Consider the following 18,732-nt stretch of genomic DNA (forward strand, 5'->3'; position numbering starts at 1 on the left):
TGCAAGTCATGCTTTCTCCTTCCATTAAACAGACGGATATTACACCTAGTTTTGGAATATAATAGGAAAGTATGACTGATTTCTCTTAGACTTAGAGGTACTCATTATTAAGAAGCATTTGATTTTTTTGTAAGTAAATCTTTCTACTGATGAGCCACAACTTTTTGTAAAATTTCTATCCACATTTTTCTTTAGGGATTATGGAGGTTACAGAGTTGAAATAGATACAGCCCAGTCTTCAAGTTGCATTTTTTTCTAATATGGATAAGATAAGTCATAAAAATCTATGTTTAGATACTCAACAATAATGGCAATTGTAGTAGTTCTTTAATGTTTAGGAGTACTTCCATATATCTCTTTTGATGTACAAAAGTCACTTTCTGGAGAAAGATGGTTATTAAATTTGTTCAGCTAATATTTTTAGTTCTTAACTGTGCTAGGCAGTGTTAACAAGGAACAAATGGAAGGCAAAACATACGGTAATCACATGGTATGAGAGAGACCAACAATCAGACAATCATAAAGTGTGAAAAATAGAAATATAAGAGAAGTTTAGCTTGCTTTGGGAACACACATCAGGGCACCTAATGTAAGTCATCAAAACAGGTAGTTTTCAGGGAAGAAGTGTTTAAGCTGAGGCCTGCCAGCTAAATAGGAGTTAACCAGACGAAGAGATAGGAAGGAGTGTTCTCACTCATGGAAGATAGCATGTGCTAAGAGCATACCACACATTTTGGGGAACTAAGAAGAATTTAGTAAGGTTTAAGCAAAGACAGTCATATAATCCACATTAACTCATTTTAGAGAGCTGGAACATGATGGTATCTAAGTTTTAGAAAGAGTCCTCTAAGGTAGAGTTGATTGGAGAGTAGCAAAATTGGAGGAAAGAAGCCTAATTGGGGGGTCGGGGGTTGTCTATTGGAAGAATCCAGGTAAGAAATGATTGAGGTATTGGAATGAAGTAAGTAGAATTTAAAATAGTTAGAAGGTAAAAGCTTGATTGGATTTGGAGTTAAAAGAAAGGGAAAGATACAGGTTGATTTGTGGTTTCTGGGTTGGTTGATTAGATGGATCATGGCTGTTCCACTGAAAGAATATGGGAGTAGGAACATAGATGAGCAAATACTTGAACTTTGGTACATTACTCTTACTCTGTAGTCATAGAAATTACTGAATGCCACTTCATAGTATATACTAAATAGCCTCTATTTTGTAACTTTTAGCATTAGCCCTTTTCTTTGTAGATTGAGATAAAGTACAACTCAGTCATATTTTGTGAATACTACTACACAGAAACTAGTGTCATTTTAGAGAATAATGTTTTAACTTCATTTCTTAAATATAAGCTAGTATTTTCAATTGCAAAAATAAAATACTTTCCTTTATAATATACCATAAATGTTGACTGACTCTGCTTCATTTACCTTTAATTATTACCTCTTTTATGTGGGTCTCTAACATTAAGGTTTATCATTATCATTGGAGCGGTCTGCAAAACTTTAATTCCTGTCAGCAATTTTTTATCCACCTTACTGGACTATTGGGAATTGTGGAGAAAAAAGTCCTCATTTCAGATTTTGCAAATACATTCTATAATCATTGATCTGTTCTATATTTCAGGTTTGATCTGATATTTACAGGCTGTTCACTCATAGAACCTGAAACTATTTTAAAATCGGTTATTGCTAATTTCTTCCCCTGTATAATTCACTAGTGAATTATTCTTCAAATCATTGGTGTTTGAAAAATCCAGTTAGCATTTGTGGGGCAGGATGAATGCAGGAATAGGAGTTATAACATGCAATTTACCTTCTCCTAAATACCGATGGTAACTATTTGGTATTGTCCCTTTTTCATCCAATTTTTCTTCTAGGAAATTGTCTCCTGCTTTCCACCAAGCTCTACTCTCTTTTTGTCGAATGTCGGCAGATAGTCGTTTAGGATCAGAGGTAAATTATACCATATATTCTTGGAACTTTCTTAAAATATTTGATTTTTCTTCTTATCTGTGGTAAGACTCCATTTCAAATAAACATCTGTTTTTTAAAATAATAGCCTAGGAAATAATACCTAAAATTTTAAGCTTTTCAGAAAGGTAGTTGATTATTTCTGTCATTTAGACTAAAGTTTTGTCTACTATTAAAGGGACCGTTTGTATCTATTTTTAATTTGTTATGTCTGACATATGGTAATATGCCTTTTTTTGGTATAATTCAGAAAACCAGTGTTAAATGTACATATTGTTTGTATTTCAGTTGTTTTTAGATTACCCTATTATTTTTACTTCGTTAGGAGTGGTTATCTTTTTTATTTTCTTTAATATTTTATTTATTTGAGAGAGAGAACACAAGTAGGGTGGAGAGGGAGAGGGAAAAGCAGACTCCCTGCTGAGCAGGGAGCCCGACTTGGGTATGACCTGGGCTGAAGGCAGATACTTAACCCACTGAGTCACCCAAGCACCCCAGGAGTGATTATCTTTGATCGCTGAGTTTGTTAGCTCTCAGATTCCTCAAGTGCTTTTTAATTGATGGAGGCTCATCTTGAAAGGACATTTTAATGATTTTTTTTAAAGATTTATTTATTTATTAGACACACAGAGAGAGAGAGAGAGAGAGAGAGAGAAAGAGAAAAAGAGAAACAGGCAGAGGGAGAAGCAGGCTCCATGCAGGGAGCCCCACGTAGAACTCCATCCCGGGTCTCCAGGATCATGCCCTGAGCAGAAGGCAGTGCTAAACTAGCAGTTCTAAGCCACCGGGGCTGCCCTGTTTTTAAGATTTTTAAATTTATTTATTAGAGAGAGAGAAACAGGCAGAGGGAGAAGCAGGGTCCATTCACGAGCCCAATTGAAAGGGCATTTTATTATTTTTTTCTATCATTATACTCCTCCCCTTTCTGGTTGTTTTATGGTTGATTCCACTGAACCTCTTGTGGGCTTCAGTTTCACAATGTCATTGTGAATCTGAAAGAGCTAGAGGATGCTTTGGATGCATTTCTGGCAATCCTCACAGCAGAACTAGGTCAGCCTTGGGCGTCTGTCTCCTGTACGCAGCTTCACTTTCCAAACTATTGCCAGGGGCATACATTGTAGTTATGTAGGCATCTTTTCAAGAATGAACGGAAAACCATTGAAGTTACCTTAGTCCTGTGTTATCCCTCCCTGTTCCCAGAACTGTAGCCTTGTAGGGCTCCTTGCTTTTTCCTGGTATTTTCAGTCTATTTCTTGTTACAGAAATGTTTATCCTGTGTGGTAACACAGTTCTTGTTGTTCGTGATGGGAATGTCTTGTTATTACCACTGCCATCAGAAGTTGGAACTTTGGGTGTGTGCTTAGAGTGGAGGTGGCAGGATCTAAAGTGTGAACTTCAAGAACGATGGTTCACGCATGGAATTTCTACACCATCCTCATTTATTAATTCTTTGGTTTTCTAGGTATCTCGGATTGCAGACAGTGAGAAAAGTGTTATGTTAATGCTGGGACGCTGCCTGCCACACATTGTTCCTAACGTGCTGTTGGCAAAGAGGGAGGTGAGACACATAAAAGTGTTTTCATCCCAGTAATCTCATCGTGTTGTCCATTTTTTGTCATTTTGAAGTTTAGTGTTATATTTTTATTTTGTTAAAGTCTATTACTTGCAATCATATTCTTACTTTTGTGCATGCATCTCTGCTCCTAGAGAATGGTTTTACACCTCTGTCAGGTGAGTTCAGTAAAACTGCATGGTATTCATGTTTTCCCAGTTTTGCTTAAAGCATCATTAGCTTCTGCAGCACTAACTATTACTGTAGGTCCATTTATGTGCCATGAATACTGTCCGTTTTCTACATTACCAGTTAACTGATTTATTTTATCTCTGCTATGGATATGATATGCTTCATCTGTATACAAAAATAGACCCTCTTTGTATTGAAAATTAACTGGGACTAATAATGTAACTTTTTTCCTAAATGTTCTTGTAGTTACCTATTATTATAAATGTTAGTTTTATTATATCCGTTTGTCCATAATTACACTAGTCTTACGATGATAGGATAGTTACAGTATTGACAATAACTTTTGAAAGTACCTTCTTTTGCTTTTCTCTTAGCTAACTTTGTTATTGACAGATGCTTAAAATATCCAAAATACAGTAGCCAGTATCTTTTAGTACAAAGAACCTCCATTATGAGCCATACTGTAGGGAGTTACCTTTAGAGTTATATTCAGCCAAGAAAAGATTAATAAAAAGTTACTATAGTCTAATTTAAATGACAGTGGATGATTTATTTGTCACCAAGTTTAATAATTTGTTTGAATATTTCAATTTATAAAATCAACTTCCATTTCACAAAATTTTTTTATAAAATGGATTAAGAGTATTTTAGAGTATATCCTGTAAGTTTCTTTTATCATCTTCTTAATATTTACCTCTGATTTCAATCATAATTCATGGGACCTACAGTATGATAGGTACACAATGCATTGGCAAAGCCCATATAAAGCTTATCCTTAATTATCCGTTTAGCACAAGAAATTTGTACTGATCCTCAAGAAAACTTACATGTAGAAACGTACATGTAAAATTTACATTAAATTTTTTTATTACTGTAGGTGTTTTGAATTTAAAAAAAGATTTAAAAGCCTGTTTACTTACCGGTGGTTTTATTTTATCTAATACATAAAAATAGTTGTAAGATATTAATAAGTATGAAAGATTCCTGTATCTTGAAGGATCAGTGTCCAATTTCCGATTGTTTTGCAGTTCTGCTTGGCAGAATGGTGTTTGAGCTTCTTTTCCTTTTTTTAGCTTGTAACATAATCCATGCAATGCATTAATGTTTGCATCCCTTTTACTGTGTCTCCTTAATATAATCTTTAAAATAGCACAGAAACCTAATTGTTATGAGATGCAGTTTAAGCCTTATTTTAATTTTCCCTTTTTTTTATCATAGAAGATTCTACCACTAAAATCTGATTGTACTGCATGAAGTATTTATAAATTTGCATCATCAGTAATCAGATCTGTTATATATATATATAAATATATATGCTTACATATATATTTATACATACACACATTTTGTTTGTGGTATGATGTTTACTTTTATGGCTGATTTTAAGTTTTTTGTATTTAAAAAATATATACTTACAATTTCATGAAGAAGTGATTGTTTATCTTTGTTTAATTATTTGTGTGTTATTCTATTTTATCAGAAAATTTACCATTTATCAAAGTTGTATTCTCTTGAAATTAAATTGGTAAATAATGAAGTTTATCTTGGTTTGGTTTGAAACCAATCCCAGGGCATGAAAGGACAAAACTTTTACTTCCATTCGTCCTTTGAATATTAGATTACTTTTATTTACTACTTCACCTTAATTCCTTAAATACGTATTTTTAAAAAGGTCTTGTGATTAAAGGATAAATATTTTGATTTTTTTCTTTTCAAGTTTTATATAGTCTTTTATCAAGATAAGCCTTTTTATTGATATATAAATACAGTTAAAATGTCCTTTGATAAACTAATTGGTCACAATAATAGCCTAGCTGGTTAAATAAATCATTAGAAACATGATTTAAGGTTTTGTTTAAGTAACACATTTACATTAACATCTTTTAATTTTTTTAATTTATTTTTGAAAATATTTTATTTATTTATTCATGAGAGACACACACAGAGAAACAGAGACATAGGCAGAGGGAGAAGCAGGCTCCCCACGGGGAGCCCGATGTGGGACTGGATCCCCAGGACTCCAGCATCACGCCCTGAGCGGGAAGGCAGACGCCCATCGGCTGAGCCACCCAGGTGTCTCCATTAACATCTTTTTAAATATAAAAAGATAAATAACAAAAACTCTTTCCCTGTCCCTGAGCCACCATTCCACATACAATAGATGTTATTAGTTTTTAATATATTCTCTTAAGTCCTTTGCCCATTTTTTAATTAGGTTGTTTGTCTTTGTTTTTGAGTTGTAAGAGTTCTTACAATTCTCAATATTAAACCGCTATTCTATATATGATTTGCAAATATTTCCACTTGGTAGGCTGTCATTTTACATTTTTTATAATATCCTTTTATGGACAAATGTTTTCCGTTTTTATGAAGTCTGATTTATCTATTTTTTCTTTTGTTGTCTGTGTCTTTGGTGTCAAATCTAAGAATATATTGCCAAGGCTGAGGTCAAGATTATTCCCTGTGCTTCCTCCTAATAGTTTTATAGCTTTAGCTCTTTTTTTAGGTCATGGATCCATTTTGTATTTGTATTTGGAGTGAGGCAGGGGCCCAATTTTATCCTTTTTGTATGATCGTCCAGTTGTCTCGGCACTATTTGTTGAAATCATTGAATCGTCATGGCACCTTTGTCTAAAGTCAGTTGTCTGCACATGTTTGGATTTATTGCGAGACTCTCAGTTCTGTTTTCTTGGTCTTTATGTTTATCCTTATACCTGTACCAACCATACTGTTTTGATTATTTTAGCTTTGTACTAAATTTTGAAATTGGGAAGTATGAATTCTTGAACTTTTTTTTTCTTTTTCAATATTTTTTACCTATTCAGGACCCCTTGCAGTTGCATAGGAATTTGATACTCCACTTTCTGCAGTAAAGGTCATTGGAATTTTGATAGGGATTGCCTTGAATTTATAGATCACTTTAGGGAGTGCTGCCATTCTAATAGCAATAATTCTTCCAATTCATGAACATGGGATTCTTTTCATTTATTTATGTCTTTAATTGCTTTCAGCAGTGTTTTGTAGTTTTCTGTATACAAGTTTCTCACTTCCTTTATTTTGGCTCTTTTAAAGATATGTTTATTTTTTTGAGAGAGAGAGAGCAAGCATGCACAAATGGAGAGAGGGCTAAGGGAGAGAATCTTTGAAGCAGACTCCTTGTTGAGCACAGAGCCTGATGCTGGGCTTGATCTCTTGGCCCATGAGATCACAGCCTAAGCCCAAACCATGAGTCTGACATTTAACCCATTGAGCCATCTAGGCACCCCTTTTGTTACTTTATTTTCTCTTCACTTCCTTGTTTTAATTTACTTCTATGTATTTCATTGTTTTGGATGGTATTGTAAATGGGATTTTCCCCTAACTTCCTTTCAGATTGTTCATTCCTGATTTATAGAAACAGAAGTGATATTGTGTGGTAGGCTCTTACTTGTAACTTTCCTGAATTAATTAGTTCTAGTAGTTTTTTTGTGGAGTCTAATGTGATTTTCTTCAACTAGAATAACATTACCTGCAAATAGAGTTTTGCTTCTTCTTTTCCAATTTGGATGGCTTTTCTTTCTTTCTCTTGTTTAATTGCTCTGGCTAAGAGTTACAATACAATGTTGAATAGCAGTGTTTTGAGAAAGCAGATATTTTTGTCTTGTTCCTGATTTTATGGAGAAAACTTTCAATTTTTCACCATTGAGTATGATACTGGCTGTGGATTTTTCATAAATGCCTTTTATCATATTAAGGAAATTTTCTTCTGTTCCTAGTTTGCAGTGTTTTTATCATTAAAGGATGTTGAATTCTGTCAAATGTTTTTCCTGCATTGATTGAGATGATAATTTTTCCCCTTTGTTCTATTGGGTAGTATAATCCTTTACTGATTTTTCATATATTGGACCAACCACCTGGAATAAGTCCTGGTTGGACATGGTATATAATCCTTTTAATGTGTTGTTGGATTTGGTGTAACTTTTTTTTTTTTGCACATTTCCACACCTAAATTCGTAAGATATATTGGTCTGTAGTTTTAACACTGAGAATTGTCTGGTCTAACCTGGTCTATTCTTGAAAATATTCCGTGTGCCCTGGAGAAAAGTATATATATGTTGCTATTGTCAGGGTGAGTGTTTTATATATGTCTTTAGGTTTATTTGATAGCGTTCAGGTTTTCTATTTCCTTAGTGATCTCCTGTTTAGTGGTTTATCCATTATTGAAACTGGGGTATTGAAGTCTGCAAATATTATTATAGAACTGCATTGTATTCAGAAATATTTTGTATGTGTGATACGATCTTCCTTCTATCACTTACACAGATGGTACCATACTCCTATGCACTATTCTTTACATTGCTTTTTTTCCATGTAACATTATATTTTTGTATCTTTCTATGTCGGTATATAAAGAACTCTCTTGTTCTTAAGGCTGCATAATATCTAGTCTTTTTACAGGCTTTTAAACATGTTTTAAATTAGTGTTTTTCGAACTTTATTGGCCATACTCAGTAAGAGAGACATTTTACATGATGTGCCAATGTGTAAATACATATATATAATTAAAATGAAAGCATGACAAATCAAGTCTTGTCTTTACTAATTATGAAAAGTTAAAATAGAAGACAATATCAAACATGATTTTAAAAATATTTTTAAACAGTAAAGAATATGCCTAAATACACAGTAACAAAGGAAAGAATACTCATAATCCATTCAGTTATTTTTTTGACTCATTGTTTTAAAGTGACATAAAGGTTAATTAAAGTCGTCTAAATTAAACTTTTTATTTTTTATGAAAGTGGAAAGTACAGTGAATATAGATGTTAATGTTATTTACTTTTGTTTTCTAAAAGAAAAGTAACAACCTCACTTAATCTTTAGGTCACAATTAATTGCATTTTCTAAATTTAGCATACCATAATATTTTAAATCTAAGATTCCATTGATTGTAACAATTATGTAGCTTTGAGAAAAAAGAATTCCAATGAAATTATTAAAATTCTCCATTAATAATTCACACCCCAATTTCAGAGATCATAAAAAGTAGAAAAAAGTTTCCTCCTATCAACTGTTAAGTAATGATCATCTTTTTTTTTTTTTTTAAGTATTTTAAAAGACTTCCTTTTGATTTGGGGACAAAAAAATCATGAACAAATTTTCTGTTTGTGGCTTATGTAGTAGTTCATCTTAATGGGTTCATTGAAGAACTTGAATCTTTCAAACCAAATTATAGAATAAATGTATGTATATAGGCCACAGAAGTTAATTTTTCACAGTCTCTGCTTTAAATGCATTTGATGGGAAAATTCTGTAATTTAAAAATAAGATTTCTTAAAGGATTACTTTTAAAAGCATTTTTAAATAATATATCTAAATTTAATTTTTATTTTCATTCTGTGCCAAGGAAAAAGCTGACTTGGAAAAGCAAAGGAGAAGTCTGGGCCTGGAATGGGGATGGGCAAGTGGAAGTGGGGAATGAGACCAAGCTTTCTTTTTGAGATGTTGAAATTGTTCCGAAATTAGATTGGTGGTGGTTGCACAACTCTGAATACACTAAAAACCACTGGATGTACACTAGAATTTTTATAATATATAAAATATACCTCTTTAAAGCTAGAAGAAAAGAAGCAAAGGAGAGAACCAATTCCCTAAAAGTTTTTTATTTTATTTTATTTATTTTTGAGAGAAAAAAAGAGTGCTCTGCGTGAACAGGAGGAAGGAGCAGAGGGAGAGAGAGTGAAGATACTCTCCAGCAGACTCTGGGCTCAGCAGAGCCCATCGTGGGGCTCGATTCCCATTACCCTGAGACCATGACCTGAGCTGAAACCAAGAGTCGGACACTTAACTGAGCCCCCTCTGTTCCCCCTCCCTAAAAGTTTTAAATGTAGTAGTATCTCCGAAGATCTGCTTATTTTCTGAGAAACCAAACTTTGCTCTTTTATATTGCATTCATTTTTGCTCCATGTTGAATTTTTAATTTAATAATTAGTAATAATAGCCTAAGTATTTATAATTGTATGAGTCTTAGGAGGAAAAGGTTTTACATCTACCTTTCTAAGTTCTTTGGCTAGTCTAATAACCAAATTAACATGGGACAGATTCATAGGAGAAAAATAAATTTAATTACCTATGTATGAGGGCCCCATAACAATATATAAGACCCAAGGATAAGCTGGGCAGGTAGGCTTATATGCTGACTTCAGCAAATGGTCTAAGAAAGGGAAGGAAAGGGAGTGATCACAGGATAAGAAGAGCAGTTTGTAATTAATTAGGTGTTTGTCCTTTCATACAGATAAGTCATTGAGAGAAGATTCTCTCTGGGCCAGACTTCTATCTAAATTCTTTTTGGTAGTTTAAGAAAGAGGTAAATTTTTTCTTGGGGTCTGCTGGATCTTGATTGCCTTCAGCTCAAAATAGTCCACATGCCAAAATGGAACATTTTGGGGATACTTGTTTTGAACCCTTTCAGGAGTTCTACAAAAGAATAGATAAGTAAAGTAAAATAGATACTATTGTGAAGTAGATAAGCTTAATTCATCTCCTTTACCTATTTAGTAGGTGTTTTTATATGTGTATGTTAATTTTGGAATTAAATCACATGCTCTTTAGCAGTATCAGAGTTTTTTTATTTGTTTTTTTTTTTTTTTAAGATTTATTTGTTTATTTTGGGGAGAGAGAGAAAAGCAGCAGACTCCCCACTGAGCTCAAGGGAGCTTGATGGGGAATTCCATCTTAGGACCCTGAGATCATGACCTGAACTGAAGGCAGACACTTAACCAGCCGAGTCACCTAGGTGTCCCAGTATCAGAGTTTAGAAGTCATTCGAGTATTTTAATTAGGTTTCTTAAAGGTTGAGCCATGGGAATAATTCTAAGATAGATAAGCCTTAGATAATAATTCTAAAAATAGATACTTTAAGAGCCCTTGAAGTATAGAACTTTTCCAGAGGTGAGTAATCTTGTTTTTTTCTTACGTGAGTCTTTGTAATGTTTGCTCCCTCATTCTTTCTCTCCTTCTTTCTTTCTTCCTTTCTTTTTTTCATATTTCTCTCTCTCTCTCTTTTTTTTTTTTTTTTTTTTTGAATAAGCTCTATGCCCAACATAGGGCTTGAACTCACAACCTGGAGATCAAGAGTCACATGCTCTACCAACTGAGCCAGCCAGTAGCCCCTTTCTTTTTTAAATGTATTGTCAACATTCTGACAAGTTACAACTGAAAATCAAATCAGAGAGTGTACGTGAATTTAAATTTTAATTTGGTATTGCTTAATATCTAGGCAAAAGACCAAATGGAAAAGTTTAAAATAACAACTACCTAAAATTTTTAAATGAAGCTTGAGTTATAGGAAATAATTTTAATGAAAGCAGTGAACTATAACTTACAGGACTGATGTTACCTTTCTAGTACAGTAGAATTTTCTTCTTGACCCAAAGCACTCAGACATTTCCTACTTGGCATCTGATCTAAATATAATATTTCCTTTTCTGTTTTAGGATTCTTTCAGATCTTGAATCCATTATCTTATCATTTCCATGCTTTTTTTAATGTTCAAATTTGCCTTCATTTCTGCCACCCAACATCTATTAGTTTGGTTTAGATCCTTTTTAGATGCTTCCTCTTCCCCACCTCCCCCTTTTTGTAGTCTTAAACACACCAATCTTTCTAAGACTAAGAAAGTTAAGTAAAAATACTCATAAAATCAAACGTAAAATTCTCTAAAGACGTTTTCCTATCTCTAAAATGATTTCTTAGCCACTAGAATTTATTTTGTTTCAGTTGTAAAGCTGAAAGAACTGAAATAGTACACACCTTGCCTATTTAATTCTGTGCAAAATTCCATTGGCAACCTAAGATTTGAGAGGTGGGAGATCCTTCATATAGAGAGAACTAGCTTTGTAATTAAAATTGCAAAAGTCATTTACTTGAGTAAAAGGTAAATTACTAAGCCTTTTAGATTACTGAATTCTAAAAGCCTTAGAAATATCTTTTCCAAAATGATAATAAAGTAATAGAATACCTTCTGCAGTAAAATTACTGCACTGATTTCCTCTCTAGTGATCAATAGGGCATCTGTTTTATATTTCACTTCAATATACATTCATTGAGTACTATCAGTTGCTAAAGCATGTTTTAAATAAAAATTTTAAGATTTTTGTTGCCTTGAAGTATGGACACTAACTTTTTTAGGGGGATAACTACCTTTTGGATATAATGTTACCAAAGCTATAGATATTTTCTTACCATGGTTACTATTACTCTTTTTATCAACATGCAGTATTAAATCTGATTTGCTTAAGGATCTTTTCATGTGAAAAACTCATAAGCTTTAGATAATGATGTCTAAATTGCTCTCTATTCTCAATACATTTTTATATGTAATCATTTCAAGACATTTTTTTAAACCACTGTCATCTTGAAAAAAAACCACTATAATCTTGCCTTCTGAAGGAAATTTAACTACCACCTTTTAAATGTTTCATTTAAGAATTATAAGGAAAGTTTTTAAAACATTAGACTTCTTCATTGGAGAGATGATACCAAAGGGAGAATATTGGTTCAAAACTATAAATTTATGAATAGTGTGAAAATGGTACATACAGACCTAATAAATCCTGATGTGGATGTATTAATACTTCAGAGGCTTGAAAAAGATGAATTCACAGTAAATAAATGTGAATATACAACAACAGATACATATGTACAGAATTCATTATTCCAGGGGTGATACAAATAGAATTTGTGAATAAATAAATGAGCGAACTTGTATAAGTAGAACTTGTGAACAATTAAGCCACTCATAATTTAGCAATTAAAATCCCTGATGATTCTATGAGAAAAAAACTACTCTTTCCACTTTTTTCTGCCATCACTTACTGGACCTCTTCTCAACTCTGTATTTCTCTAAGAGGAAGAGACTGACCTACTTTATACACTGAGTTATAACTGTTTTAGCCATTAATGTGCCAAGATGTACCCAATTCTCCTTGGTATGGCATATTATCCAAAACTGATTGTCAAAGACTTCCTGTATGCTGTTAATTTTGCCAGCAAGAAGTAAAAGCAAATGGCAATGTAACTTATTACCATGATTCAGAAAAGTGAAAAGTATTTTCCTTCAGTCCTATAGTCATAGAATTTTAGTGTCTAAGGGTACAAGAAATGACAGATTTTCCTCCCATGTGTCAATTCGGATTGGTTGGTATTGAGAAGTGCTTTGGTAAGTGCTCTGTTAAGGCTTTGTGAAACCAACCTTGATCTCAGAAGGAAAAATTAATAATTCTACATTAGCAATAGAGAAGGAAATTGCAGACTGTGTATGAAATACTTCCCATTTCTGCCCTGATCTTAATTCTTTTATGTTTTGTTTGAAGAAACTAAAAACCAGAGACATTTGTGATTTTCATTAAGTTTTCAGTTTGGCACATATGTGTACAGCCATATTTCACTTAAAAGATTCTTTATGCTTTTTTTTTTAAGATTTTTTTTTCTTTATTCATGAGAGAAACAGAGAGAGAGAGAGGCAGAGACACAGGCAGACGGAGAAACAGACTCCATGCAGGAAGCCCGACATGGGACTCCATCCCGGGTCTCCAGGATCATGCCCTGGGCTGAAGGCAGTGCTAAACCACTGAGCCGCCCGGGCTGCCCCAAGATTCTTTACATTAATGTAGGATATAAACTTCCTCTTTTTAAAAGATTTTATGTATTTACTTGAGAGGGAGAGAGAGAGAGAGAGAGAGAGCACGAGTGGGGGAAGGGGCATATGGAGAGGGAGAAGCAGAATCCCTCCAGAGCAGGGAGCCCAACACGAGGCTTGATCCCAGGACCCTGAGATCACAAAAGCCAAAGCCAGACATTTAACCTACTGAGCCACCCAGGCACCCCCATAAACTTCCTCTTTGATGAAGGATCACTAAGCCTCATGATTTAAAAAAAGCAAATGTAAAGTACAAAGAATATATAGTAATACAACTATTTTACTATGCTTGTTTTTGAGATAAAGAAGCTAAGTAATTGTACCTTATATATATTTTTAGCAGTGTGTATGTATATGTTTATAGTTATAGCAAATGTCTACGTTGCATAATTTTATCTTTAAAGAGTGATACAATAGAAGAGAATGGAAGAGTACATATGTAGAGACAATGGAAACAGGAAGAAGATTGAGGAGGAAGCAAGAGAACTCAGGAAAGAAGGAACTGACATGAGGGAAGAAATACAAATAAAATTTTTAGGGTCCTTCTTTATTTTCATGCATTAAAATATTTTCTCCTTTTGTTAGTGCCTTCTAGAATAACTGCTTTTTCATCTTTAAGGTTCTCCTCTCAGTGGGATATGCTGATGCAATGTCTTAGTCCTCTCATAAGTATCATTGGCTCTTAGCAATCTAAATGAAATCCTCTAAGGATAAGTATAGTCCTTGTTTTTAATGATCTCCTACTCTAGTATTTCATAAAAGGTTGTATATTTTTCTCTTACAAAGTCAAGACTAACCCATCAAGCATCATATTAAACCTCTGGTGAAAACATTACTTAACAATACAAGATCCATATCTATACTTTGTCTTCCATTCCCAATACAAAATTATTTTCCCTAATTACTTTTTTTTTAAGCTTTTATTTATTAATGAGAGACAGAGAGAGACAGACAGACAGAAACATAGGCAGAAGGAGAAGCAGACTCCCAGCGGGCAGCCTGATGCAAAACTCAGTGGATCACGACCTGAGCCAAAGGCCAGACGCTCAACCACTGAACCACCCAGACACCCCCTAAATTACTTTTTATTACTTTTGCTTTTCATTTGCTTACTAATCTAAAACGTACAGAGGTGCCCAAATACAAAGATGACAGAATAAATGTTTTAAACTTGTTTTTATTTCTCAGATTTAGTTTTAGCTCTTATCTATATCTTTGTACCTTTAAGATTTTTACCAGGTAATTGTAATTTTAAAATAATATATAACAACTTTAGAAATAATGGAAGGGGACTTCTAGTCATTCCTCTAATCTAGTTTCAACTCCGCTAGAAATCATATCATACTTTTCTAAGGGAGCCTCTTCAAAATGAGAAGATACTTCAACAGTATAGACTTTCCTACAAGGTATAATGTATTATTACACAGTGATCCGTTCCTTTTTTGTTTGCTTTTAAGATTTTATTTATCTATTTGAGAGAGAGCACAAGTGGGGTGGAGGGAGGGCAGAAGGAGAAGGAGAAGCAGACTCTGAGCTGAGTGGGGAGCCTCATGCTGGGCTTGATCCCAGGAGCCTGGGATCATACCTGAGCCAAAGGCAGAGGGTCAGCCACTGAGCCACCCAGGCTGCCCAACAGTTCCTGTTTTAAATCTACTAGCACTTTTTGGTGGGTAGGATTATATATAGGAAAAATAAATAATGGGAGTAATCATTCTCTTCTTATTACATCAGAGTAATTTCTTTAAAATAACTGTAGAATATTTTTATAATTTAGAAAGTTTTCCTTCAAAAATAATTTTATAATATTTGGACTTTATTTTCATTAGATTTGAAAATCCATTCCAAAGTGAAAAACATTAATATCTTTTGGATATATTTTAGAATTTTGTCTTAGTTTCTTTAGTTTTTTTTTTTTTTAAGATTTTATTTATTTATTCATGAGAGACACAGAGAGGCAGAGACATTGGTAGAGGGAGAAGCAGGCTCCATGCAGGGAGCCTGATGTGGGACTCGATCCTGGAACTCCAAGATCACACCCTGACCCAAAGGCAGACGCTAAACCTCTGAGCCACACGGGTGTCTCTTGTCTTAGTTTCTTTAAAATGTGAAACAATATTGGTTTAAATAATTCTTTGGAAGAGAGAAATAAACTTTTGCTATTATTTTCCTATAAGATACTGAATTTACCTCTGCATGTTGAATGTGTAACAAATTAAGATATTGCTAAAAATTTCCATTTGAACATAAAACATTTCTACTAATACTCTATAGCAGTGTGAGCATTCAACACCTGTGAAAATGGTCTTTTGAATTAGTCATGGGGTTAGTTGGGGAAGGGTACAAAATTCATAATTATATGTAATCTTAATAAAGACAGATGATATTGTACTTGTGGAAGTAGGATGACTTGTCTTGATTTTTTGTTAGCTTTCTAAACTTTAAAATATAGTTAGCTTCTGCAAGCTTTTTTTAAAAAACACTTTCAAAATTAAAATTACTATATCAGCCTTTAGTAAGGTAGAATGTTATTTAGTGTAAAAACTAGTAGATTATTAGAAGGGACTGGATAAGGAAATAAAGTTAGTTGAATCTTTAGTAACTATTACATTGTGATTCATACCTTTTCTATAACCAACACATACATACATGTTTTACTGTTTTCTCTTGAATTACTAATTTCACAGAATTAGAATTTGCTTTTTTATATGTTGAGGTTTGTTTCATTTTAAATATCCATTTAAGAATACTCTGAGGAAATAAAAGAATATTGTGCAATGCATTTTTACTTTGAATTTTTCCACCTTCCTATTTCTCTAGGAGTTGATCCCCCTCATACTGTGTACAGCATGCCTACATCCTGAGCCTAAAGAAAGAGATCAGCTTCTCCATATACTTTTCAATTTGATCAAGAGGCCAGATGATGAACAAAGGTAGGTATGACTACTTCTCTGGGAAATAAATACAATGTTGATTTATTAATTTTACTAATTTGGCATCAAGATTAGCATTTTAATCTAAATGTGTTCTGTTTCAGTATTTATTTTAGTAAGCAGAGGAAACATGGCTCCATTCACAAAGCTCTTCAGTGTTTTCATTCTTGTTATTCCAGTTAGTCATGTTGGATTTGTACACTTTTATATTAGTTAACTACTTTGCACTTCTAATTCAACTATTTCTTTGCCTTTATCTTTGACTTTCGATTTCTAAGAAATCCTCAATATTCCCCTTTTCCCATGGATGAACTAGATATATAAACTAGATATATATAGGGCTTCTTAACAGTGAGGCTCTACAAAAAAATAAAATATTTAATATATGAATTTCTATATCACTGGGCTATTTGTAAACTAATTACTATCTGTTTTTGTTAGTTGTGACTCTGATACTCACAACTGTTGATTGCTGAGTGGAGAAATGAGTTGTATCTGAGGGTAGTGAAGGGACATACATCAGGATGACTTTCCAGAAGAATGGGGAGTAGATTTTGATCAAGCAACAGTGATGTCTATCTCAGAGAATAAAACTTTTAAATAAAGGTGAAACTTTTAAGTGAATCTGTGCAAGTGTGAACATGAACAAAAACATCCTTTTGGGTCAGTAAGTAAACTAAACACTGGATGGATAAAATTGAGCAGTTGAAATTTTTTTCTATAATTTTTTACTTTAATGAAAAAGTTTTTGCTCATACTTTTACAAAACAGTACTATTGTACTTTATGGTTAGATAACTTTATATATTTAATTCTTGTTTCACTGATTGTCAGAATTCTTTCCTCATCTGAAAATGTTAGCAAATCGTAGTAGTGAACCATAAAACAAGTGAAGTTCAAAATTTTAAGTACGAAGTATCAAATCTGAGAATAAACACAGTCCTATAGACTTTAAAACTTTATGAGTATATATCTCTTGCCCCTTCTTAGGAAAATAGACCTAGACAAGCAGAGTAACATGTCATTTCAGGATCCAGTCAAGATGAATATACACCAGCCCTCACATGCTGGTCAAATAGAAAGAAGGCAGATTTTTTTTTTTTTAAGATTTTATTTATTTATTCATGAGAGACACAGAGAGAGGCAGAGACATGGGCAGAGGGAAAAGCAGGCTCTCTGTAGAGAGCCTGATGTGGGACTCCATCTCAGAATCCTGCAATCACGCCCTGAGCTGAAGGCAGACGCTCAACCACTGAGCCACCCAGGCGTCCCAAAAGAAGGCAAATTAAATCACTATTCATTACAAACTGAAAATTTTCTGAAACAATTTGATGGTGCTGTATAGGAAGATTAACATTTTATTTTCTTGCTGAAAAATACTATTCATGGACTATTAACTCTAGGAAACAAACTGAGGATTGCTGGAGGGAAGTTGGGTGGGAGGATGGGGTAACTGGGTGATGTTCAGGGTACATGATGTAATGAGCCCTGGGTGTTATATGTAACTGATGAATCTCTGAACTCTATCTCTGAAACTAATGATACATTATATGTTAATTAATTGAATTTAAATGAAATAAGATAAAAAATGCTATTCCCCATCTTCATAACTTAATAATTCAATACCATTTATTACATTGTTATTTTTAAATTTGCAAGGCAAAAACCTTTAGATCTCTAGCCTGTTTTCATATGAAGACACTGCATACAAAGCTAATAGCTGCCACCTGGTGGCCAAAAGTACATATTAGCCTTATCTCAGATTGAGACCTGTCAGGAATTCAGCACTCATGACCACATTTAAATTTTTCACCTTACAGATACACAAGTATTTATTAAAATACACTTATCAATTGATTCACTGTATATAATGTGAATAACAAATTAGCAAAGCAAAATGTTCAAGTTAGCATATTTGTCATATAATTAGTTGTTACTTTTCCTTAATAAATCTCAAGCTTCTTTGTATCCTAAGAAAAACTGAATTTTATGCTTAGTGTTGGTGCTTTTTGCCAGTTCTTTGCTAACAACTATAATTGACATTTTATTTCTACCTGCATTCAAATACTAGTCAAACAATCCCTGTCTTGCAATTTTCTACAAGTAGAAACATAATTTTTTAAAAAGATTTATTTATTTACTTTAAAGAGAAAGAGTGCTAGCAAGGAGAGGGGCAGAGGGAGAGCGAGAAGAAGACAGAGAATCTAATCTCTATGTCAACCCTGAGATCTTGACCTGAGTTAAAAACGATAGTTGGATACTTAACCGACTGAGCCACCCAGGCGCCCCCAAGGGAACGGTTATTTTTACCATAACAGGAGCCTATTTCCAATGTTGTTAATAATCTGTTGGCCATATGACCTTTTTCTGTTTTGAACTTGTATTTCAAAACAGTCCTACTTTTTTAAGTGAA

General features: G+C 33.4%; 1 protein-coding gene across 12 annotated transcripts in view; it reads left to right on the top strand.

Moving 5' to 3' along the window:
• The window catches only part of RELCH (RAB11 binding and LisH domain, coiled-coil and HEAT repeat containing), a 113,231-nt gene that overhangs the window by 35,169 nt on the left and 59,330 nt on the right, over nucleotides 1–18,732 (top strand). For 6 of the 12 annotated variants that reach the window (XM_025997706.2, XM_025997708.2, XM_025997701.2 and 3 more), the window contains 4 exons: nucleotides 1,874–1,949; nucleotides 3,430–3,525; nucleotides 3,675–3,698; nucleotides 16,208–16,320. In XM_025997706.2, coding sequence (XP_025853491.1) covers nucleotides 1,874–1,949; nucleotides 3,430–3,525; nucleotides 3,675–3,698; nucleotides 16,208–16,320 — 309 coding nt within the window. The remainder of the gene's footprint in view (nucleotides 1–1,873; nucleotides 1,950–3,429; nucleotides 3,526–3,674; nucleotides 3,699–16,207; nucleotides 16,321–18,732) is intronic. The other 6 variants (XM_025997704.2, XM_025997709.2, XM_072758034.1 and 3 more) reach the window with 1 other exon arrangement.

The sequence above is a fragment of the Vulpes vulpes genome, chromosome 5 (genome assembly GCF_048418805.1).
Source record: "Vulpes vulpes isolate BD-2025 chromosome 5, VulVul3, whole genome shotgun sequence".
In the NCBI taxonomy this organism is placed as follows: Eukaryota; Metazoa; Chordata; class Mammalia; order Carnivora; family Canidae; genus Vulpes; species Vulpes vulpes.